The following is a 25,885-nucleotide window of genomic DNA, read 5'->3' as shown; positions in this document are numbered from 1 at the left end:
GGTAGTTTTTTTCCAAAACTAATCATTTAAACGGTAGTTCTTCGCAAAATTTCCTAAATTTTATTTCGATTTATACTTTAGTTTATAGTTTCAATATACTTCATTTCCTTCGCTTCAATTTAATATATATTTTTATTAGAGTATCATAATAATTGCACCAACTATTTAATTGAAAAAGTAGTTATTTCTAATTGCAAAAGCGATTGGGTGGTTAACATTTGTAAAATGATTTATTTTCATGACATGTGTGGTTATTTCTATAAAATAAGAAGTTGAAAATGGTTAACATTTGTAAAATGATTTATTTTCATGACATTTGTAAAGGACGTTGAAAATGATCAAAATGAAGAGTCGCCAAAAACAATATATAACTGCCAGCCACCATAATAAATCTATAAATTATCTTTTTATCAAGCATAGAATCATCACCAAACACATCATATAGAGTTATTTCTATTTTAGTTTTTCGTATAGGATGAAGCCTTGGCTTAGCTGTCTAAACTAGTTTAGTCTTAGCATACGTCTTCCGTGAACCCCCCTAATCCTCTTCTCCAAGAGTAACGACAATGATGGAGGCCGGTAATCATACTTTTATCATGTAGCCTAACAATGGTCTAGCCTAAACTTATCTTTTTACAATTTTTGTATACGCTTCTTAGTTTAATGTGTAATAATTTAGTCTTAGCGTACATCTTTTATGTATTTAAATCGCTGATCATCCTCTCCAATTCCCCAATAGTAGTGTCTAACAATTGTCTAGTTTAAGCTTATCTTTTTGGGAAGTACACCATTTTGTGTGTGCTTCTCTATGTTGAATTTATAATATCTCCCATTTGGCAATGTGGTTTACTTTGTTATTTGCCCATACCCTTCATTTCCTCTATCTGCTTTAATTAGTAATCTTCATAATGATTACTTAATACTTAAATGTTAGACGTACCTTCAAGACACTCTAGATCCCAAGTGGTAGAATGTCAATTGCTTGTTGGTAATTTTCACCCAAAAAATAACTGTAGACGATTAATGGCCTGTTCACTTTAGCTTAATTTCAATTGTGTTCAGTTCAGCTCCAATTAGTTCAGTTCAGTTCAGTTCATTTCGGTTCAGCTCCAATCAGTTCAGTTCAGTTCAGCTCCAATCAATTCAGTTCAGCTCCAATTAAATCTAATTAGTTAGGTTCAGTTCAGTTTTAATGCAGCTCAGTTTAGTAAATGTGAACAGACTCTAAGATTAAACTAAACATGTAGAATTATTTAATTGAAATAAACATTAATTATATGATCGACGAGTAATATTAACTTGAAATAAATATAAATTACAGTAATCGATGAGTAATAATGTATTTACTTACATTCCAAATTAATCCGATCTTAGAAATAATTTTACTTTCTAAGCCGTTACCCCTTTCATTTTTAAATACTTGCTCCATTTCTTTTGGACACGCATGCCGATGCTAATCTTTGATCACTAATATCTTTAATTATCAATAAGTATAAATTCTAACAATTAAAAATTAATAATCTATTCATTGAGATGATTCCAACAAGTACTCACAAAACTATATTTTTTCTTATGTATAAATCACAAACATTAGTCAAAGTAGGATAAATAAATAGTGCAAAAAATAGAAATGAAGCAAGTATTTAAAAACGGAGGCATCCGACACCACGAGGTACTCGTTATGCTACATATACACGATGAGAAAATGATGAATTAATTAATGTTGGAATAGGTGAATGGATTGATTGCAGGTCTAAGATTAATGAGTAATTAAGTCGAAATGAAACAGATGTCCACATTATTCTGATAAAACAGGAGGGATCATGATTCATGGTATCATATTCTCACAACTTACACAGTAACTTAGTAGTAGACGACTAGTACAGAATACTAGAGAATTAGAGGAGAGAGAAATGCATTTGAGCGAGAATGAAGGAATCGAAGGGAAGACGATGGTGGTCACCGGAGGTTTAGGGTTCGTCGGCGCAGCTCTCTGTCTCGAACTTCTCCGACGAGGTGCTCGCCATGTTCGATCTCTTGATATCCGCTCAACTTCTCCCTGGTTTTCTCAATTGTCTCTTCACCCTAACTTTGTCTCCATCACTGGTATTCTACTCTACTCTACTCTTCTCTTCAATTTTAACTTTGGTTATTCTATAAATGATCATCAATTCTTGATTAATTATTCGATTTTGTGGAATTACTAGTATACGGATGAAATTGTTGTCGTAATGATTTTAGAGAGTTGGGCTTTTGGGGATTTAGCAGAATATGCTTGTTTTAAGGGATCAAATGAAGTGTGTTTGATTAATATGCTTTTTAAGATTCTTCAATGCTAATTGCATAATCATAATGTATTCTTTTCAATCCTGCTCTTTAATTACATCTGCTACGGAGTATTATATTACTCTCTGTCTCCGTTGCGCTTTATGAATCGAGATTATTAAGTTATTGTAATTGTATTTCGAGCTTTCAATTAGTGTTGTGTTGATGTTTTGGGTGGACAAATTAGAGTGCATTGATTGATAATTTGAATTTGAGAAAGTTTTTTTAGGCTCTATTTTATCAACTTACTGGTCTAAACTTTTCTAATTTGAACTTGTTTTGTCTAAGATTCTCTGATTTGTTCAAAAAAAAAAAAGAAAAAAAAAAGAGCTTTTTCTTTGTAATTGTCTAATAATGTATTTTGCCTGAACTTATATGATTATATTTTGTCTGAATTTATACGAACTTATGCTTAAATAAGACAAAATCAATTGAATCTAACAAGGCCTTAGTGGCTATATAATATGGAACGAGGAAATAGTTCTTTAACCTTTTATGTGATGCAGGATTCAGAATCATCATCTGTATTTTTTTTAGTACTTTCATAACAATTCCATCTCATTGTTGCTAGTGTACAGCTTAACGTGTTTAAATCAGCCAATTAAATCAGTAGCTGCATATTATAGTAATTTTAGCATTAGTTAATACTATGTATGGAATGATATGTATCACTCAATAAGCATTTAACAGAGTCCATGTGAAACATCCTATCGTAGAAATTAGGAAATCCAGGTGTAATGAGACAAGTATTAGAAAAGGAAACAAAATTAAGCAAACTATATAGGACAAGAGAGAAAGAGATAAGCTCAGTATCATCTGTCATTTTTCCTACTATTTTCCCAAACCTCTGTTGAGAGTTTAGAATGACTCCTGGAATTGTGCAGCAGTCTTACTAAAGGAACCCCCCCCCCCCCCCCCCCCCCCCCTCTTTTTTTTTTTTTTAAATAAATGAACTGTCATTCTTTATAGTACTCTGTGATTTTTCACACTGTACTTGTAACAATGATTGTTTTTTGTACCTTAGGGGACATTACGTGTCAAAAGGATGTCAACAAGGCTCTAAAAGGGGCAGATTGTGTTTTCCATGTTGCTTCCTATGGCATGTCAGGAAAAGAAATGCTTCAATTTGGTCGCATTGATGAGGTTAATATAAATGGGACTTGTCTTATACTGGATACATGCATGGATTTTGGGATCAAGAGGCTTGTCTATGTGAGTACCTGCAATGTTATTTTTGGGGGAAAAGAGATCATTAATGGCAATGAAACTCTGCCTTATCTTCCTCTAGATGACCATGTTGATCCTTATGGACGCAGTAAATCAATTGCTGAACAGCTGGTCCTGAAGTACAATGGCCGCCCTTTCAGGTGAGAAACTTCTTGTACTCTGCAGGTACAAAGATGCAGAACATTAGACACTGAATAATCTTCACTATTATGTCACCAAGTTTTAGCGCTTTTTACTGTGAATGATAATTTGTTTTTTTATGATTCAAAAAAGGCTTGCTAAATTTGCCTATCATTCCTGAAGTCTATGTTTTTTCGCCTCTTAATCATTGGTATATTCATAACGAGTGACCTTGACCCTAATACCTATGACAATGTACCTTTGATAGTGTCACAAAGAATTTTTGATTTACTGTGATGGCGTTAGATTGTACTAACCAGCCTAACTTAACACTTGATGTAAATATGAACACACAATATAAAGAACAAAATAGAACACTTAGGATTTATCACAACAACATACTTTTATTATATCAACAATAATCTATTTACACGCAAGTTTTTGGATCTCTTGGACAAGCCCCCAAGGTCATCTATTTATAGACAAGGGATAGGGCTGGCAATGGATCGGATACAGGTCGGATTATGCTCTATCCGCATCCATCCGCCTATGCCCATCCATCACCCGAACCATCGTCACCCGATCCAAACTCCACCCATATCCGATCCATCTATCAGTATCGGGATCAGGTGATTAATGGGGTGAAATTCAAGTTTTATTTGCATTCTAATTTTTTTTTTTTAAAAAATCAGATTTGGAAAAGTAGTCCACTAATATTAACCCCCATGAATGAATTAAACAGTAGACTATATTTAATTTTCTATTATATCAGTAGCTTCTAGATGTAGTAAATACTATATATATTTTTTTTATTTATTTTAATATTTGTTTATATGTATTAAATGGCTAATAGTATATATATGTAGATGGATGGGTGGATTGGGTGACAGGTTGGATGAAGGTCCACCCGAATCCAACCTGATCCACTCGTCATCCATTTATAATCCACCTTTGATCGGGTTTTTATCCATATTTTCGGGTCGAGTGGATCGATTATCTATGGGTTTGGGTGAAATTGCCGGCTTTAACAAGGGAGGATAACCCCCTCTCATAGGCGAATTCACGCATGTGTGCTAAGTGGCACTCATGCAATTATGTACACACTAATCCAAGTCAGCAATCCTTACCAAACATAACGGATCGTCACAACTATCCCTTGTGTCTCTTCACTTCATCCAAATTTCCTTGTCCACGAACCATCACTCATAATGTGAAGAGCAGCGTCCTATCCATAGACCATCACCATAGTTCACCAACCTTCACCTCGCTCGCCAATCGGTGCACCCCTTCGCATCCGATATACCGCCTCAAGCAATGCAACACATCACAAGCATCATGTTGTATCGCACCAATCGTGCTGCTTCACAAGCAACACGACCCTTGGCATGCGTCGCGTTGCTCCACAAGCACCGCGTCGCTTCTACCACATCCCAATCGACACGTCGCTTCTCAGCCATAGCCAAGCCCGCACCAAAGTTCAAGTCACTAAGCCTACTAAGTCATCAAGTTAACCTTGTGCCCATAGTCTAGGTAGCCCTTGCTACGCTAGCACCATGCACCATTGCCTTAGCCAATGATGCTCCCATGGCCGACACCCAGCCATAGGAGGCACTGTCCCCCTAAAGAACTTTATATGGCTCTTGAAAAACTAGTGAACACGCTAGTGACATATAGAAGCACCCTAGTGCCTTTATTTACTTATCAACCACACCATAGGGTTATATAGTACGATGTACATAGCCTAGCACCAAGCCAAGCTGCTAGTGTGCCTTTGCTTAGGCACGCCATGTCGTGCATGGCCCAATAGGGGTCTTACAAATTGACATGCTAAAGTCGTATCACCTAATCAAAAGTAATTTCTAAATCCTCTAGCTAAAGCCGATAGGGAAGTAGGGTCGAATCCATAGGGAAACAAGTCTTTCTACTTCTAATTAATTAAAATAATCTAAGTTATTAAATAACCAAATTATAGATATGATAAAATAAACTAAGGGAGATAAAAGTAGGGAGAAATCAATGAATAAAAGCCTAGGGTATAGTTTCACCAATAAACAATATTCCAGGGTAAAGAATAATAATCAATCACCAATGCAATAATGCAATAATTAATCAGATCATAAAGGGCTTTCGCTACGTATAACAATCACAGAACTAATCTACCGATATTAAATTGCACTCTCGAATCTTGACTTAACCATTTATAAATTAACCAATCATCAATTCTCATCTCTCGAATCTCGAATTAATATTACATAACTTATACAGTTAAACCAAGCCTAATCTAATTGCATAACATTAAATTAATCAATAGGAAATTAATGAAACATTGATAATCAACAATAATAATTTAGCCCTTCATATTATTTATGGATCCCCACAACCCTTGAAAATAATCTACTCACCCATCATTAAATCTAAACTAAACAAAACTATTAAACAAGACAGGATGAATTAAAACAATTAAATTACTGAAAGTAAAAAGGGAAGAAATTGTTACCAAAATTAACAGAAATAATGAATTGCATAAACCAAGAGTTGTAGAGAGAGAAACAAGAAAGAAGTCTAAGCTTAAAAACTAAGTAAGAGAGAGTTTAGCTAGTGAAAGAGATAATCGTCTCGAAACTAAACAAAACGTATTTATACAAAGCTTAAAAATCCTAATTAGAAACGAAGTCAAAAACATTGGGAGTTACTTCTCCAAAAGATAAATCATATTTTATTTCATATTCTCTCTCCTCCAATTCTCTCTACTACTTTTGTTTTTTTACAATTTTTTATTCTACCCCTACCCCACTACCTCCATATTTTATTACTTTCTCCAATTTTTCCTAAAACTCCGCGCATAGAAATGGAGCAAGTATTTAAAAACGGATGGAGTAATTAATAAACCCTAAAAAGTTTGAACTTCACTAAAAAAATACGGAGTCCGTCATAATATTACGTCTAAAATTGTACACAATAATTTAAAAACTTGGCAAGTGGAGAAGTCCACAAAAGTACCCACATGGGGAAAAAAGTTCTGCTTCACTGTTCCCAAACTACCCGCTTGAGGTGGAAGTTTATTTAAATAAAAAAACACTGTAAGCTCACACTTTCTCGCCTGCTTTCGAGTACTTTCTTTCTCTTCTTCTAGTTGGCAAAGAACTCTCTCGACTTTAAGGGTTGTTGCCCCATGACGATCTCAAAAGGACTTTGTTGCGTTGCCTCAGATCGTTGCAAGTTGAAGGAGAATTGGGCTATGTCCATGAACTTAGCCCAATCTCGTTGGTTGGCACTCACATAGTGCCTCAAATATAACTCCAGCAAGGCATTCACCCTTTCCGTCTGCCCATCTGATTGCGGGTGAAAGCTTGTTGAGAAATGAAGTCCTGACCTAAGGAGCTTGAACAATTCCGTCCAGAACTTGGCTGTGAACCTTGGGTCTCTGTCGCTGATTATACTCCTTGGCAAGCCCCAATACTTGACAACATGTTTGAAGAAGAGCTTGGCGGCTTGCTCAGCTGTGTAATCTTTTGGCGCCGGTATGAATGTCCCATACTTTGAGAAGCGGTCCACCACTACCATAATAGAACCGCATCCCTCGGACTTGGGAAGAGCTGAGATGAAGTCCATAGAGATGCTCTCCCAAGGATGCTCCGGAATGGGCAATGGCTCAAGTAACCCCGCCGGCACCCGTTGTTCAATCTTGTCTTGCGGACACACAAGACAAGTCTTCACGTAGGCCTCCACATCATCCCTCATGTGGGGCCAAAAATAAGTCTCCTCCAAGAGTGCCGGGTGTCTAGCCCACAATGAATCATGGCACTCCTTGAGAATGCCCCGCCTAAGATTATCCCACTTAGGCACGAACACCCGACGTCCGGTGGTGTAGAGGATCCCATCCTCTACCCTGAATTTTCGCGTCTTCCCCTCCTTGGCCAACTCCATCAGTCCTCTGGCCGTGGGGTCATGGGGGAGGCCATCCTTGATCCGATTAAGGATGGAGCTTGTGATGCTGCTAATCGCAGCAAGCATAGCCTTTCGGCTGAGAGCATCGGCGACAAAATTAACTTTTCCTTGCTTGTATTCCATGACATAGTCATAGTCTGCCAAGAAATCCTGCCATCGAGCTTGCTTGGGGATGATCTTCTTCTGATTTTGGAAGTAGCTTGTGGCAACGTTGTCGGTATAGATGACAAACCGACTCCCAAGCAAGTAGTGCCTCCAAAGGCGCAAGCAATGAATGATCGCCGTCATCTCTTTTTCATGCACGGGATACCTTTTCTCGGTATCACTTAGCTTGCGTGACTCGTAGGCTATCGGATGCCCTTCTTGCATCAGCACACCTCCAATGGCAAAGTCTGAGGCATCCGTATGGAGCTCAAATGGCTTGTTGTAGTCGGGCAATGCTAGTACGGGCTCATTGGTGACTGCCTTCTTCGAATCATCAAAGGCCCTTTGGCACTTCTCGCTCCAACTCCATTGCACCTTCTTCTTTAGCAAGTCCATCAATGGTGCTGCCCGAGCTGAGTAGCTTTTGATGAATCGTCGATAGTAATTTGCTAGCCCAAGGAATGAGCGTAACTCCGAGACGTTCTTGGGCTCCTCCCACTCGTTGATGGAGTGCACCTTGTCATGCTCCATCAGAATTTTTCCAGCCTTGATGCGGTGCCCTAAGAAAGACACCTCTTCTTGAGCGAACGAGCATTTTTCCTGCTTAACGTACAACTCGTTCTCCCATAGCACCTGGAACACCTGCCTCAAATGCTCTAGGTGACTTGTTAGGTCGTCGCTATACACGACGATATCGTCGAGATAGACGACGACAAATTTATCAAGGAATGGCTGGAATATTTTATTCATCAAAGTACAAAATGTAGCCGGGGCATTGGTGAGGCCGAATGGCATCACCAAGAACTCGTAAGACCCATAGCGAGTAACGCATGTCGTCTTAGGCTCATCACCTTCGGCGATGCGTGCTTGCCGGTACCCCGACCTTGGATCAAGTTTAGAAAAGTACCTGGCTTTCCCTAATCGATCAAAGAGATCGGCGACCAACGGGATGGGATACTTATTCTTCACCGTGATCTTTTTCAAGGCCCGATAGTCAATGCACATCCGCAAGCTTCCGTCGTGCTTGCGTCGGAAAAGCACATGTGCTCCATAGGGCGCCTTGGATGGCCTGATAAATCCCGCCTCCAGTAGCTCATTGAGTTGCTTCCTTAGTTCCTCCAGCTCCGGTGGGGCCATCCGATATGGTGTCATTGCTGGCTGCCTTGCCCCAGGCTACAGCTTAATTTGATGATCGACTTCCCTTCTAGGGGGAAGTCTCTTCGGTAGCTCCGGAGGCATAACATCCTTGAATTCTTGTAACACTCCGCATACTTCAGGTGGAACCTCACCCCCATGAGGCTCCTCTTCTTTGAGTGTAGCCAAGAATGTCGGCTGTCCCTTCTTGACACCGTTCTTCACTTGCATTGCTGAGATTGTCTTGGCTTCCACCTCTTCTCGAGTAACCGGGATGGACCATGCCCCTTGATCTTTTGTAATTGTCATCGTTCCATCCCTTTCGAATGCAAACGGTCTTACCGTGTCAAAGAATTGAAGTCCCAACACCAATGAGTGGTCATCCATGTCTACCACGGTAAGATCGATGGTACCCTCCCATTCTTCCAAACGAATGGGTACCTTCCTTGCTGCGCCGTGGATTGGGGTCGGCTTCGAGTTCACCGTCTTCAAGGACCCAACCTTCTTGACGAACTCAATCCCCAACCTTTTAGCCTCTTGTAGAGCAATAAAATTGTTTGTTGCACCCGTATCAATGAGTGCCTTGGAGACCTGTCCATTTACCTTGGCCTCTACAAACATGAAACATGGCTTCGTTCGGGGCAGTACACTTACCTTGGCTAAGCTTTCACTTGGTGTGACCACCTTAGCCTTCATGCAGCACAAGCGCATAGTCCCCATATGCGCTTCGTCCCCCGACGATTCCCCGGACGAACTGGCGATTAAAGCATTGAGCTTTTGTCGCTGTGGGCACTCCCTGCCAGGCGGCCCTCCACACAAGAAGCAGCCTTGTTTGGCCTTGCCATTCGAGGACTTGTCTTTTTCCTTCGCCTTGTCCCGCTTCTCGGATGACTTTCCTCCATTATGGCTGCGATCGGTGGGTTTAGCTCCCCCACCTTTCCCCTTCCCACCGCTACTCGACTTGCTGCTTCGGTCCCTCTTCATGTCTTGTTTATACTCGAACAAGGATTTAGCTACAGCAATAGCGTCCGAGAGAGTCTGAACGTTCCGACACTTCAGTTCCTGTTCCGCCCATCTTTGTAGCCCATCCATAAAGTAGAGAAGTTGGGTCTTCTCCGGCATCTCCGTCACCTCTAGCATGAGTGAAGTATACTGCTTGACATACTCCTTGATTGACCCCGTATGCTTCAACCCACGTAGCTTCTTCACAGCAATCTCCTCCGCATTTTCCGGATAGAATTGCTTTTTGAAATCGGCCTTGAACCCGTCCCAAGTGTTGAGCGAGACAAGCCCTTTCTTGATGTCGGACTCCCGTCGCCTCCACCATAGGATGGCATCGTCAGCCAAATACATTGTAGCGGTGTTGATCTTCGTAGCATCTTCTTTAAGATGCATTGCATCGAAGTACCTTTCGATGCTCCAAAGGAAGTTTTCCAACTCCCTAGCATCCCTTTTTCCTTGGTAATTCGGTGGTTCGGGCACCTTAGTCTTAGGTCCCTCCCGAACCGTGGCACCCCCTGCCGACTTGCACAGCACCACGTCGGCTTGTAGAGACTCGATCTTTTCCTTCATGGAGCCCAGCTCCTTCATGAAGGTGTCCTTGAGTTGAGCCAATTCTGACCGAAGAGCATCGGCCATTTGGTTGACTAGGAGCTGCGTCCCGTCCTTCATTTCCGCCGTATCTGACTCCAACTCTTGGACTCGTGTTTAAGGTCCCTCAACGTCCTTCTCGACGTCATCAACTCTTCCCGGGAGTTCACTAACGCTGTCAGCCAATTGTCGTAGGCTATCATGGTGATCAGCGATAGAGATCTCCAAGGAAGCTACCTTCTCTTCAAGCAACGAAGTGCGATTTACCTTCTTGCTTGTTTGTGGTTCTTCAACGGTTGAGCCATGTACTTCCTTCTGTTGAGCCATTGTCACCTCCGCACTTAACCTCGTACCGCAACAAAGCTTCACTCCACAACAGACCGTCTCCGCAACAGCCCGTCCCTGACGGTCAGCGTTGCTCTGATACCACGTGTCACGTGCTGACTATTTCCCCAAGTATCTAGCACGCGTCCTACTAGAATTACCCCCGCAATTCCAGTCAAGGATCCCCAAAGTACCTTAGCTAGGCTAAGTACGATGCTTGAAGTTAAGTGAGTAAGTTAGAGAATGGCTAAATGAGCAAGCAAGAGAGAACTTAGAAAGATTGCTTAAAGGATGCTTTGTATTGCTTGAGAGAGTTTACAAATGTGTGGACATGTACAAATGAGGGGGAGGCAGCCTATTTATAGTGCTCCCAGAGTTCTAGCTTAGAAAGTTCTTAACCTCCTCAAATGGAGGGTTCTAGAACAAGGCTACTTTAGAGAGTTCTACACCATTCTACTCTACTCCTCTCTATGAACATGTTTCGGGAGAGATCTAGGCTACTCTAGTTTACAAAGAATGTACAAGATTGCTCTAGAAGATTCTAGAAGCTTCCGGAAGGCTCACGAACCTTGTAGCGCAATCTGGTACAATGTGGGACCCATCTCCAAAATCTGACTCGACCATCATCTTCATTGGGTCCAAAAACGGTGGGCCCCCAAGTTTCAGCCCGTTTGGACTTCATTTGGGCCCCCAAATGGCCCATTATTTACTGTCACTTGAGTGTTCACTAGGATTTGAAGCAGGTTGCTAAATAAAGCTCTTTAGGGGAGAGGTGCTTCCTAGCACCCATGGGCAACTCCCTTGGCCCGAACTGTTGCCTAGTGCCCAAGTGACGTTGCTTGCTGCCTTTATGGGTGTGGGGCTTGAGTTGTGACAGACCGCTCCTCTAGTCTGTTGAAGAGAGTGAGAAAAAGCCTCGAGAGGGGCGGGGGCTTCTAAAAGGGTGAGCGGCTTGTCACGACTCATGTCCCACACCCTTGATAGCGTCAATGCGGTCGTATGGGCGGTAGGCAGCAACTTGGGCCAAGGGAGATGCCCATGGGTGCTGGTAAGCACCTTCCCCCTAAAGAGCTTTATTTAACACCCTTGGTGAAATACTAGTGAACACCGCATTTACAGTAACACAATAATGGGTCATTTAAGAGACCAAATGAATCCCAAATGAGCCCAAACTTGGCTGTCCACTGTTTTTAGACCCAATGAACACGATGGTGCAGCCAGAATTTCAAGGAGAGGTCTGGAAGTTTCTAGGTTGCTCTTGTACATTCTTGTAACTCTAGAGTAGTGTAGAATACTCCGGAAAGATGTACATATGAGTTGTAACTTAGAATTGTGTAGAAAGCTCTAGAGAAGTAAGCTTCTAGGACCCTCCATTTGAGGAGGTTAGAAGGTTCTAGAGTAGAAGTCTCTAGTCACTTGGGAGGCCTATAAATAGGGACCTTCCCTCATTTTGTAAATTCATTCAGTCACTTGTAATCTTCTCTCAAGCAATACAAAGCACTTTCAAAGCAATCTCTCTTAATTCACTTACTTACTTGCTCACTTAGCCATTTTCCAAGCTTTCTCACTTAACTTGTAGCATCGTACTTAGCATAGCTAAGGCACTTCGGGGATCCTTGACTAGAGTTGCGGGGGTAATTCTAGTAAGACGCGTGCAAAGGACTTAGGGAAAGAGTCAACACGTGACAAGTGGTATCAGAGCAACGTCGATCGTAGGGGCGGTCTGTGGTTAAGCAGGTGACGACACAAGGTTAGGTGCGGAGTGGACGATGGCACAGCCGAAGGAAACATTTGGCTCGACCGTAGAGGAACCACAAACAAGCAAGAAGGTAAGTCGTACTTCATTGCTTGAGGAAAAGGTGGCTTCCTTGGAGTGCTCCATCGCTGATCACCACGACAGCCTTCGGCAGTTGGTTGGTGAACTCCCAAGAAGGGTGGATGGCATCGAGGGAGATGTCGAGGGACTCGAAACAAGGGTCCAAGAGTTAGAGTCTGATACGACAAAGATGAAGGATGGGACACAGCTCCTAGTCAACCAGATGGCCGATGCTATTCGGTCAGAGATGGCTCAACTCAAGGACACCTTCATGAAGGAGCTAGGCTCTATGAAGGAGAAAATCAACTCCCTATAAGCCGACGTGGTGTTGTGCAAGTCGGCATTGACCGTGGGCGCCACAGTTCGGGAGGGACCTAAAATCAAGGTGCCCGAACCACCGAAGTACCATGGAAAGAGGGATGCTTGGAAGTTAGATAACTTCCTGTGGAGCATCAAAAGGTACTTCGACGCGTTGCATCTAAGGGATGATGCGAAGAAGATAAGCACCGCTACAATGTATTTGGCTAAGGACGCCATTTTATGGTGGAGAAGGCGGGAATCCGACATCAAGAAGGGACTAGTCTCACTCAGTACCTTGGGACGAGTTCAAAGCAGACTTCCGGAGAACGCGGAGGAGATTGCCATGAAGAAGCTGCGAAGGCTGAAGCATCAAAGAGTATGTATACTTCGCTCTTGCTGGAAGTAACAGAGATGCCGTAGAAAACCCGACTTCTTTACTTCATGGACGAGCTACAGAGGTGGGCACAACAGGAGTTGAAACGTCGCAACATTCAAACTCTTGCGGATGCTATTGCTGTGGCCAAGTCCTTGTACGACTACAAACAAGACTCGATGAGGGACAAGGGCAGCAAGTCAAGTAGCGGTGGCAAGGGGAAAGGTGGGGGAGCCAAACCCACCGACCGCAGCCACAATGGGGGCAAGCCATCCGAGAAGAATGACAAAAGCAGGGAGAAAGATAAGTCTTCGGATGGCAAGGCAAAACAGGGCTGCTTCTTGTGCGGAGGGCCGCACTGGACTAGGGAGTGCCCCAAAGCTCAACGCTTTGATCGCTAGTTCATCCGGGGAATCGTTAGGGAACAAGGCGCATATGGGGACTATGCGTTTGTGCTGCATGAAGGCTACAATGGTCACACCGAGTGAGAGCCTAGCCAAGGTAAGTATGCTGCCCCGTACAAAACCATTTCTTATGTTTGCAGAGGCCAAGGTGAATGGGCAGGCCTCCAAAGCACTCATTGATACGGGTGCCACCAATAACTTTATTGCTCTTCAAGAAGCTACAAGATTAGGGATTAAGTTCGCAAGAAGGCCGGGTCCTTGAAGACGGTGAATTCGAAGCCAACCCCAATCCATAGTGTAGCTAGCAAGGTACCCATTCGTTTGGGAGAATGGGAGGGTACCATCGATCTTACCGTAATAAACATAGATGATTATCCAATGGTGTTGGGGCTTCAGTTCCTTGACACGGTAAGACTGTTTGCATTCGGAAGGGGTGGAACCATGACTATTGCAAAAGAACAACGGGAGTGGTCCATCCCGATTACTCGAGAAGAGGTGGAAGCCAAGACGATCTCTGCTTGTAGCTGAAGAAAGGAGTCAAGAAGGGGCAACGGACGATCTTGGCCACACTGGTAGAAGAGGAGCCTCAAGGGGGTGAGGTTCCAACGGAAGTATTCGGAGTTCTTGAAGAGTTCAAGGACGTCATGCCTTCGGAGCTACCCAAAAGACTTCCTCCTAGAAGGGAAGTCGACCACCAAGGGCAAGGCCTCTAGCCATGGCACCATACCGGATGGCCCCACCAGAGCTCGAAGAGCTAAGGAAGCAACTCGAGGAGCTGCTGGAGTCCGGAGTCATCAGGCCTTCCAAGGCGCCCTATGGAGCACCTGTGCTATTTCAACGCAAGCATGATGGGAGCTTGCGAATGTGCATCGACTATCGGGCGTTGAACAAGTTCACAGTGAAGAACAAGTACCCAATCCCGTTAGTCGCCGATCTCTTCGATCGATTGGGCAAAGCCAGGTACTTCTCTAAACTCGATCTTAGGTCGGGGTATTGGCAAGTGCGCATCGCCGAAGGCGACGTGTGTCACTCGCTATGGGTCATTTGAGTTCTTGGTGATGCCTTCACCAACGCGCCGGCTACTTTTTGTACTTTAATGAACAAGATTTTCCAGCCATTTCTTGATAAGTTTGTCGTCGTCTATCTCGATGATATTGTCGTGTATAGAGACGACCTAACAATCCATTTGGAGAATTTGAGACAGGTGTTTCAGGTGTTACAAGAGAACGAGCTATATATCAAAAAGGAGAAGTGCTTGTTCGCTCAAGAGGAGGTGTCTTTCTTGGCTGGAAAGATTATGATGAAGCATTACAAGGTGCGCTCCATCATCGAATGGGAGGAGCCCAAGAATGTGTCGGAGCTACGCTCATTCCATGGGTTAGCAAACTATTATCGGCGATTTATCAAGAGTTATTCAGCTCGGGTAGCACCGTTGACAGACTTGTTGAAGAAGAAAGTGCAATGGTGTTGGAGTGAAAAGTGTCATAAGGCCTTTGATGATTTGAAGAAAACAGTCACCAATGAGCCCGTATTAGCTCTGCCCGACTACAACAAGCCATTCGAGCTTCATACGGATGCCTCAGAGAGGTGTGCTAGTACAAGAGGGGCATCCTATTGCCTACGAATCTCGCAAGCTCAACGATACCGAGAAGAGGTATCCTGGGCATGAAAAGGAGATGACAACCATCATACATTGCTTGCGTATTTGGAGGCACTATCTGCTGGCAATGTATGATGGCTGTCATCTCCTTTTCATGCACAGGATACCTCTTCTCGGTATCATTGAACTTGCGAGATTCGTAGGCAATGGGATTCCCCTCTTGTACTAGCACACCCTCTGAAGCATCCGTATGAAGCTCGAACGGCTTGTTGTAGTCGGGCAGAGCTAATACGGGGCTCATTGGTGACTGCTTTCTTCAAATCATCAAAGGCCTTATGACACTTTTCACTCCAACACCATTGCACTTTCTTCTTCAACAAGTCTGTCAACGGTGCTGCCCGAGCTGAATAACTCTCGATAAATCGCCGATAATAGTTTGCTAACCCATGGAATGAGCGTAGCTCCGACACATTCTTGGGCTCCTCCCATTCGATGATGGAGCGCACCTTGTCATGCTTCATCATAATCTTTCCGGCCCGGATGTGGTGCCCCAAGAAAGACACCTCCTCTTGAGCAAACGAGCACTTCTCCTTTTTGACATATAACTCGTTCTCTTGTAACACCTGAAACACCTGTCTCAAATTCTCCAAATGGCTTGTTAGGTCGCTATACAGGACAATATCGTCGAGATAGACGACGACAAACTTATCAAGAAATGGCTGGAAAATCTTGTTCATTAAAGTACAAAAAGTAGCCGGCGCGTTGGTGAAGGCATCACCAAGAACTCAAATGACCCATAGCGAGTGACGCACGTCGCCTTCGGCGATGCGCACTTGCCAATACCCCGACCTGAGATCGAGTTTAGAGAAGTATCTGGCTTTGCCCAATTGATCGAAGAGATCGGCGACTAACGGGATTGGGTACTTCGGGGATCCTTGACTAGAGTTGCGGGGGTAATTCTAGTAGGACGCGAGCAAAGGACTTAGGGAAAGAGTAAGCACGTGACAGGCCGCTCCTTTAGTCTTATTCGGTTCTCCACAATCACTTCATGCTCCACTCTTCACCTATTCCAAAGCATTCCGAAGTATAAGCGAAGCCTCAGGGAAGGTAATGCAAGCTTTCCATTCAACCTGATCAAACACTCATACACAATATAAGCAAAATAGTAGAGGAAAGAGATCAAGAAAGAAAAAGGGGGGCGGGGACACGAGAAATAACAAAGCATCACAAAAACGAAGATAAAACGCTTTGAAAAGGCTCAAATAAGTGCAAATGAGGGGAGAATTCATAGAGAAAAAGGGATAAAAGAGTGGCAAAAATGCCACTCATCATCAACCACACCACAGGGTCGTATAATACTATGTACATAGCCTAGCGCCGAGCCAAGCTACCAGTGTGCCTTTGCCTAGACACGACATGTCGTACATGGCCCAATAAGGGTCTTACAGCTAGATATTTGCAATTTAGCCTTACACCTACACCTACTAGGTGCAATGAGTATAACCCTTGATCCGAAGATAGCAACTGACTAGACTATTACTTTATATCAGATAAAAAGTACACAAAAGTTCTGAAGGAGTCTTTGAGTGGAGCAGTTGAAGGGTTCCTTGATTGTATACTTTGACTTTCCGTTCCTGGAATGCATTTCGAAGCAATTCTTGGTGACCTTTTGAGAATATATAAACATCCAAACTGTAACTATTTTTAAGGAATTGCTTGCCTTGAAGTGAAAATGAGTAAATTTAGAGTTGGTTAGTCATAGCTTTTCTGAGAGTGATCTTTTCTCTAGTTGGGTATATAGATGTTTTGTTGATGCTAGGAATTGACAAGTTTGTGGTAATAGATTTGAATGTAATTATGCTTCACAATTTATCCTTCTTTGTCATTCAGGGAAAAAAACAGTGAACATCTTTACACCTGTGCTATTCGTCCTGCTGCTATCTATGGACCTGGTGAAGACAGACACTTCCCAAGGATAGTGAATAATGCAAAGTTAGGTATTCTGTTATTTAAAGTTGGTGATCCAACTATTAAATCAGACTGGGTTTATGTGGATAATCTTGTATTGGCTCTTCTATTGGCAAGTATGGGGCTTTTAGATGATATTCCTGGGAGAGAGGGATGCCCAGTAGCAGCTGGACAGTCATACTTCATCTCTGATGGTAATTTGTATAATTTGTCTAGATACTGATAATTTAGCAATCATTTTGTAGAACACCTCTGGCTTGCTTGATAAAGTTTCCTGCTCTTAAATCGGCTACAATGTAACCTGCCTTTTCTTGCTTTTCATACTAAATCTGAGCACTGCTTATATTTTGCTTGGTTGATATAGAGTTATAATATTTTAACTTTTGATCTGCAGGGTGTCCAGTCAATACTTTTGAGTTCATCCGACCTCTCTTGAGGAGCCTGGATTATGATCTACCAAAGACCTCATTGACTTTATCCTCGGCTCTTGTGCTTGGAAATATGTTTTGGTTTTTCTATACCATTTTATACCCATGGCTTAACAAATCATGGATTCCACATCCATTAATTCTACCTGCTGAAGTATACAAGGTCTTTATTCTAATCTTACGCTGTTAATTTTCCTTCATTCCTTGGAGATACCAAATCATGTATTTTTAAACCTGAGACCTTAGACCTTTAATTGCTGCTTCGTATTACGCTGTTGGAGTTTGATATGAGTTACTAAAAATTAATATTCCTGGTTAAGGTGTTGAGTTATAGGACTTTCACTGCATGACTGCATAATATTGTGTAAAAGGAGAAATTAAGCTCATCTGTATGCTGGAAAAAAAAAAAAAAACATTATTATACACTCTACCAGAACAATAGGGTTGATTTTTCAAAAAAGAACAATAGGGTTGATTGAAAAACATAGTACTTCATTAAAAGAACGAACTCGTTCCCTCTTAATGCCGCCTTTGAGTGTTTTTCCTAAACTTAATACTTTGTGCGACTCTCTCTAACTGTTGATTTTATATTTCAAGATCAAACCCTAACTATAAGCTGATTTTATTTACTTATTTTGTTTAAAATTATCAGGAAAAATAATGTACAAGTACTACAGTACTTAATATAAATGTCAGAATTTTTATACGCATTGTGATTCAAGATTTTTATATCTCAATTTTTAATGGCTAATTGAACGGTGATATCATCATCTGAATGGAATTGAAGAGGATGTCCTATGTTATAAGACAATGTTTCATCTATCTAAAAAACTTCACAGTATGCTGTATTGATACTGTAGAAACACTATATGGGAGAGTATAAAGTGTTTTCTCTATAATTTTCCTCCTATACTACAATAAGTAACAAGAATTGTCAAGCAGAGAAAAGGATGCTGACAAAAAAGATCAAATCTGTCTCCTATTGACCTTTTTCTTTGTGTCAATATCCTTGTGTAGCTGTGTGAAGTTACAAATCTTATCTGTCGCCTTATCATTTTTGATCCATTAAATCTAAGCGTGCATTATAATAATGAATTTGCAAATTCATGTCCCGTGACAGGTTGGTGTTACACATTATTTCTCGTCGCTAAAAGCTAAGCAGGAGTTGGGTTACTTTCCGATGGTGAGCCCAAAGGAAGGCATGGCAGCGACAATTTCATACTGGAAAGATACGAAGAGGAGAAGCCTGGATGGACCTACAATATATGCGTGGATATTCAGCGTGCTTGGAATGTCTGCTCTAATTGCTGTTGCTCTCTTTCCAGATTTTGGTCCTCTGTCACCCATTAAAGCTCTAGCTCTCTTCTTTTACCGATCAATGCGTGTTATCCGGATAATTACCTTTTTAGCTGTAGGCGCACATGTTGTAGAGAGCTTATACGCTTGGCACCTTGCAAAAAAAGTGGACCCTGCTAATGCAAGAGGCTGGTTTTTGCAGACTTTTGCTCTCGGTTTCTTCTCATTGCGTTTACTGTTGAAAAGGGCTCGAAACTAGCTAAGCCAGGTTATGCTCGTGTTGTTAAAGCATGGTTGAGGTTTGTTTGTTTTTATTTTTTCTTCTTGTTTAAAGATTTAGTGGGACATACATATCCTGATATCCATTGTTCTCCCTCTCTTCTCCATAGCCTCCACCCCCTTCCACCGGCGCCCCCATTGTTTCTCTTCCTCTCCATTGCCCCGGTCTTCTTTCATCTCTCTCTCCTCCCATTGTCTCTCTTTTACCGTCTTCGCCACCAAAGAATATTGGTTTAACCATCATCAAATCACCCACCATATGTTAAACCAAAACAACATCCATCTTTAGCGCCAATTTAAATGAATTGATGAAAGGGTTTGACTTTTTTTTGAGGTTTTGAGAAAAACCCAGATTGTCAAATCAAAAGAAGAGGAAGGACAATAATTGTGGGAGATAGAGATTTGGCCATGGAACATGGTTACTGAATACCATTGTAAGACGTCACAAATAGTGGTGATTGTTCTTGGTGGGATTTTCGTGTGTGTGTTTTTGGTGACATGTGGTGTGAGGATGGTGGTGATATTAATTTTGCTGACAACTCTCTTGCTCCCATTTTTTTTAAAGTTTTGGTTAGGGTTTATGGTTGGCCAAAGGTGGTGGTCTTGATGGATGAGAGGTTTAAGAATGACGAGTGTGGCTTGGTGGAAGATTGAAGAGGATGTTTGGGTAGAATTTGGGGTTGAAAAATGCAGAGGTGGGGTTTTACTTTGGTGCTTGTGGCAGTTTTGGTGACGGTGGTGGTTGAAATGGTGGTAGGGAAGGGCAGTGAGGGTCTGGTGGTGTGCTGGTGGTAGTTTGGCTGGGGTGTCTTATGGTGGGATGGGGACCTGCTACCTCTTTCATAGCAGGTTAAAAGTAATAATGCGCATTTAAAGTTATTGGGTACCAATGGTCAATTTATTCTTTGCTAATCAAAAGTTTGACTTATTTTGAGCAATCTGCGTAAAATTTGACTTATTTTCGACATTTTTTCCTTTTCAAATTAAGGGAAAGAAAGTTGAGAAGATCCTCAAAATGTAGCATGCAACCAAACTGGTTAGCCCTAAGAATTAAAATTACCTGTGAAGATCTTTGCTTGTTTATCTGTTAATTTGTGTTTGTTTACTATGGAGTATCATTGTTTTTCCTATAAATTTTCTATACTAGAAATATACGTTTCGGTTATGGTCTCAAGTTAGATTTATTTATTTATTTATTTATTTTATAAATATTTCCAGATGTTTATTGATACGGTATCTTTTATCAATGAACCAATAATTTATCAAGAGGGGGTAGAGAGGAAGTGATGGCTTATAAAAAAAAAGGATATGAACCATGAAGATAGGTATTGTGATGAGAACTTGAGAAGCAAGAGGTGGTTGTTAAGAATGATGGTCAGGAGTACGCTCAGGTGCTTCAAATGTCGTCATCTAATAAAAGCCCGTATCAAAGCCTTGTGCATCAATGTCAAGCGTCTATTCAAGCCTTGTGTTTCTTCGCAATTCTCAGGTTTCAGTTTTTGTTAATGTAATACCTTATTTTTTATGTCTTCTTGTTCTTTAGGTAGCTACTTTCAACTATTAAAATAAGTGTAATGTTACATTAGTAAGAATAATGGAATTTCGAACTAGACTCCTGAGTCTAGTCCACTTTCAGAATATGTTCAGCCAGTTCAGCTTCATATTCATGTTTTGAACCTAATATGATGTACAGTATGTGTTTTATTACTTGCTAAGAATTTTAAGTGTCTTTGAAAGCTAAAACGAAATATGTACTTGCTTCTTCTTGATTGGTTGTTCAATATGTTGGAATATTTCCAATAATAATGTTATGTGTGAGATGTTATCCCACATGGAAAAAGTAAGAAGGGAATGTATTGTTTATATTGTAAACAATTAGATATGAGTTATGAAATGGGCTAAGTGGTGTTTTTGGAAAAGTGGGCTAAGTGGCTTATATATATTTATAATCAAAGACTTAGCACTTAGCCACTTGACACGGACACGGAAATTAAAAGCCTAATACGATAATTAATTTTTGTCGGTTTATTTTGAACTCTGATTATTTAATTATATATTATTTAATATTTAATTAAATGTAAATTGAACAGTTACAATTATCATAACTGTTCATTCTTATCTTTTCGGATAACTGCCAATATTTGATCTATTTAAGATCAATTATGGATGAATGGACGTTCATCCTGTTCTTCTCCTCTTTTCTCTGTTTTCCCCAAAAACTCTAGGGTCTCATGATCGTTAGTACTAAACGCTCTTGAGTGTATATCTTTGTATTCCAAAAACGTGTTCATCATAGCCTTGTTAGTACGGTGGGGCGAATAACGTTTTTAGGAAAGTGTTCTTCGTACACGCCTAGATCCATTATTTGTTTTTGTTGTTCCAATCAATTTTTCTACCAACAATCTAAAAACGTTACTTTTGAAATATGGCATCAACAATGAAAGACATGGCTACGAATTTTGTCAAACTTGACAGGTTCGATGGAGGCAATTTTAGGCGCTGGCAGAAGAAGGTTCACTTCTTGCTTAATGTGGCGTATGTTCTGACTCAGGAAGTACCACAAGAGGTTGAGAATGAAACCGTGGCTCAGAGTCGTGCAAGGCTGAAGCATGAAAACGACAATTTCATCTGTCACGACCACATTCTCAATGCCATGGAGGATACTCTATTCGACACTTATCTTCATGTTACTAGTGCAAAGGAATTATGGGAGATGTTAGAGTCCAAATACATGAAAGAAGATGCTACAAGTAAGAAATTTATTGTTTCCCAATTCAATTCCTACATGATGAAAGACAATAGGTCAGTTATGGAACAATTCCATGAAATTGAACGAATTCTTGGTCACTTTAAAAAGCATAATATGAATATGGATGAATCTATTGTTGTTTCAAGTATTGTTGATAAATTACCCCTCTCTTGGAAGGATTTCAAGCATAGTTTAAAACATAAGAAAGAAAATATTTCTCTTGAAGAACTTGCTAACAATCTACGTGTTGAAGAGGAATTTCGTGAACAGGAAGACACTAAGGAACAACATGTTTCTAGTGTTAATGTTGTAGAAACTGGAGAATCCAGTAAGGCACAAAGCAAGAAGAGAAAGGGCAAACCGAACAAGCAAAATCAGAAAAATATGAACAAGAAACAATGCTGGAATTATGGCAGCCCTGCTCACTTCAAGAAAAACTGTAACACCCCGACCCCAAACAAATTAGGGTGGGGCCTATTGTCACGAAATGCGCATCGAGGGCCAACAACTGTCCACACAGACCAACACAAGTCCTTCCGGCGCATTTTGTCCTCACTCATGCGCACCCCGAGAAAACTTCCCAGGAGGTCACCCATCCCAAGATTACTCCTAGCCAAGCACGCTTAACTGTGGAGTATTCTTAGCATATGAGTTCCCTAAAAGGAAGATGCATCTTGTTGATGTGAGTAGTATATCAAATCCTTATAAAGCAATCATGAGGGGTATTACAAAAACTATATGAAAAAGAAGAACAAAGGGAACAAGCAGAACTCGGGTGGGCAGAACACGAGTGGGCAGAAAAATTCTGAGAAACATGATGTTTTTGTTGCTGTAATTTCGGAAGTCAATATGATTCAAGATGACAATTCTTGATGGATTGATTCCGGTGCAACAAAGCATGTGTGCAAGGACAAGTCGCTGTTTGCTTCTTATGTTCCTATGGAAGAAGGAACGATACTATACATGGGAAATTCGACCACCACCCAAGTGTTTGGAAAGGGCAGCGTTGTGATTGAGTTTACTTCTGGAAAAATTCTGACTTTGAATGATGTTTATCATGTTCCTGAAATTAGGAAGAATCTTGTATCGGGTAGTCTTTTGAACCGTTTTGGTTTTAAGTTTGTGTTTGAATCTGATACTTTTGTAATCTCTAAGGGAGGGGTGTTTGTAGGAAAAGGCTATCTTCATGATGGCATGTTTAAGCTGAACATTATTAATAAAGTTGTTGTTAAGTCTGCTTATTTGCTTGACTCTTTTTCATTATGGCATCATCGTTTAGGACATGTACATTTTAAACGTATGAATGATATGGCTAATCTGAACTTAATTCCTTATGTTGGCAAATGTAATGAAAAGTGTAAAACTTGTATGGTTACTAAAATTACGAGGTAGTCTTTTCCTTCCATTCAAAGAGAATCAAATTTGCTTGATTTTGTACATAGTGATTTGTGTGAAATGAATGGAATTATTACTAACGGTGGGAAAAGATATTTCGTGACCTTTATAGATGACCATTCTCGTTATTGTTATGTTTATTTGCTGCATATTAAGGATGAGGCACTTGACAAATTTAAGATTTACAAACCTGAAGTAGAATTGCATTGTGAATCTTTTATTAAGTGCTTAAGATCAGATAGGGGAGGAGAATATTATAATCCTTCATATTTCCAATCAACTGGAATTGTTCATGAACTTTCGGCACCCTACACACCACAACAAAATGGTGTGGCCGAAAGGAAAAATAGGGTTCTAACTGAAATGGTTAATGCAATGTTGTCTATTTCAGGATTAGAACAAGGTTTTTGGGGTGAAGCAGTTCTAACTGCTTGTCACATTTTAAATCGGGTTCCAAATAAGAGAAATAAGAAAACTCCTTATGAACTTTGGAATAAAAGAAGACCTAACTTGACATACTTGAAAGTTTGGGGGTGTAGAGCAATTGTTAGAGTTCCTGAACCTAAAAGAAAGAAACTAGGTGAAAGAGGAATTGAGTGTATTTTCATTGGTTATGCCATGCATAGTAAGGCATATAGATTTGTAGTAATTGAGCCAAATAGTTTTATTTCGGTTAATATTGTCATTGAATCTAGAGATGCTGTATTTGATGAAAATAGGTTCACTTCAATTCCTAGACCTAAGGACTTAGTTGTTAACACCCCGTTGGAACAAGCTAGTGAAGCTCCACAAGAAGTTAGGCGAACTAAAAGGATTAGAAAGGCTAAAGATTTTGGACCAGATTTTGTAACCTTTTTAGTGGAAGGATCAAGAGAAACAATTTGTGATTCTGTTTCTTTATGTCTAAACATAGAGGATGATCCTTTGACTTTCAGTGAGGCTATGAAGTCTCCTGATGCAACTTTTTGGAAAGAAGCGGTAAATGACGAAATGGATTCGATCATGGGTAATAAAACCTGGAAATTGGTGGATCTTCCACCAGCTTGCAAACCAATTGGTTGCAAGTGGATTTTCAAAAGAAAAAGAAAATTCAATGGTACAATCGAAAAATTCAAAGCACGATTGGTAGTGCAAGGTTTTATACAAGAAGAAGGGATTGACTACTTTGATACCTATGCTCCTATAACTAGGACAAGTACAATTAGGATGCTTCTTGTTTTAGCTTCTATCCATGGTTTGATAATTCACCAAATGGATGTAAAAACTGCTTTTCTAAATGGTGATTTAGAACAGGAGATTTACATGAAACAACCCAAAGGGTTTGTTGTTCAAGGACAAGAGCACAAGGTCTGCAAGTTAAATAAATCCTTGTATGGACTAAAGCAGGCACCAAAACAGTGGCATCAAAAATTTAATGAAGTTGTTCTTGGGTACGGTTTTTCCATTAATGATGCTGATAAATGTGTTTACACAAAGTTTAATGGAAATAAGGGTGTCATCATACGTCTTTATGTTGATGACACGTTGATGACATGGTACTGACCTTGATGAGGTTGAAAATACCAAAGGATTTCTATCAAAAAAATTTTCCATGAAGGACATGGGAGATGCAGATGTTATTCTTGGAATAAAAATTTCAAGGAATGCTAATGGATTGTGTTTGTCTCAATCTCATTACATTGAAAAGGTGTTAAGGAAGTTTGATAACTTTGATTGCAAACCTGTTTCTACACCTTTTGATCCGAGTATTAAGCTCACAAAGAACAAGGGAACTCCAATCTCTCAATTGGAGTATGCAAGAGTAATAGGTTGCCTAATGTATGCTATGACATGTACAAGACCGGACATTGCTTTTGCTGTTGGTAAACTAAGTCAGTTTACAAGTAATCCAAGCTAAGTGATGCCCATTGGCATGCTGTAAGAAAGGTGCTTAAGTACCTCAAGAAAACAATTAATTTTGGATTATGCTTTTGTGGTTATCCTTCAGTTTTGGAAGGGTATTCGGATGCTAGTTGGATTACTAGTAGTGATGATTATGCTTCCACAAGTGGATGGATTTTTACTCTTGGTGGGGGTGCTATTTCTTGGGGGTCCAAGAAACAAACTTGCTTGGCAGATTCAACTATGGCTGTTGAATTCATAGCTTTAGCTTCTTCGGGCAAAGAAGCGGAATGGCTAAGAAATTTTTTATATGATATGCCCTTGTGGTCAAAACCTATATCACCTATCTCAATTCATTGTGATAGTGAAGCAACATTGGCAAGGGCATATAGTCAAGTTTACAATGGTAAATCAAGGCATATTGGTTTACGTCATAGTTATGTTAAAGGTCTTATTCAAGATGGTGTCATAACTGTGGATTTTGTGCGCTCAAGTCAAAATTTGGCCGATCCTTTGACTAAAGGACTTGCAAGAGATTTGGTTAATAAAACAAGTAAAGGGATGGGCCTAAAGTCCATTGTGAT

The 25,885-nt window shown here is 40.7% G+C and overlaps 1 protein-coding gene across 3 annotated transcripts; it reads left to right on the top strand.

Moving 5' to 3' along the window:
* Positions 1-1,728: 1,728 nt before the first annotated feature.
* On the top strand, positions 1,729-20,927 carry LOC145638756 (uncharacterized). 3 transcript variants are annotated; one of them, XM_081689766.1, is made up of 6 exons: positions 1,729-2,106; positions 3,350-3,692; positions 17,196-17,467; positions 17,668-17,864; positions 18,822-19,265; positions 20,495-20,927. In XM_081689766.1, exons 1-5 carry the CDS (start codon positions 1,914-1,916, stop codon positions 19,254-19,256), a joined length of 1,440 nt encoding a protein of 479 aa, XP_081545892.1. In that variant the 5' UTR covers positions 1,729-1,913; the 3' UTR covers positions 19,257-19,265; positions 20,495-20,927. The 3 variants fall into 3 exon arrangements, with proteins under 3 accessions (XP_081545892.1, XP_081545891.1, XP_081545890.1); XM_081689765.1 differs by having other exon boundaries at positions 18,822-19,296; XM_081689764.1 differs by lacking the exon at positions 20,495-20,927 and having other exon boundaries at positions 18,822-19,356.
* The last annotated feature ends 4,958 nt before the right edge of the window (positions 20,928-25,885 follow it).

The sequence above is a fragment of the Chenopodium album genome, chromosome 7 (assembly GCF_948465745.1).
Source record: "Chenopodium album chromosome 7, dcCheAlbu1.1, whole genome shotgun sequence".
NCBI lineage: Eukaryota > Viridiplantae > Streptophyta > Magnoliopsida > Caryophyllales > Amaranthaceae > Chenopodium > Chenopodium album.
The sequence above is the reverse complement of the archived record's forward strand: the minus strand, read 5'-3'. Positions and strand labels throughout refer to the sequence as shown.

What these genes read in the sequence shown, in the direction of transcription:
- LOC145638756 (XM_081689766.1), top strand. Translation starts at nt 1,914, where the DNA reads ATGCATTTGAGCGAGAATGAAGGAATCGAAGGGAAGACGATGGTGGTC. An exon ending in TAACTTTGTCTCCATCACTG is followed by an intron (nt 2,107 to 3,349) that starts GTATTCTACTCT and finishes TTTGTACCTTAG; the next exon opens with GGGACATTACGTGTCAAAAG. An exon ending in TACCTGCTGAAGTATACAAG is followed by an intron (nt 17,865 to 18,821) that starts GTCTTTATTCTA and finishes GTCCCGTGACAG; the next exon opens with GTTGGTGTTACACATTATTT.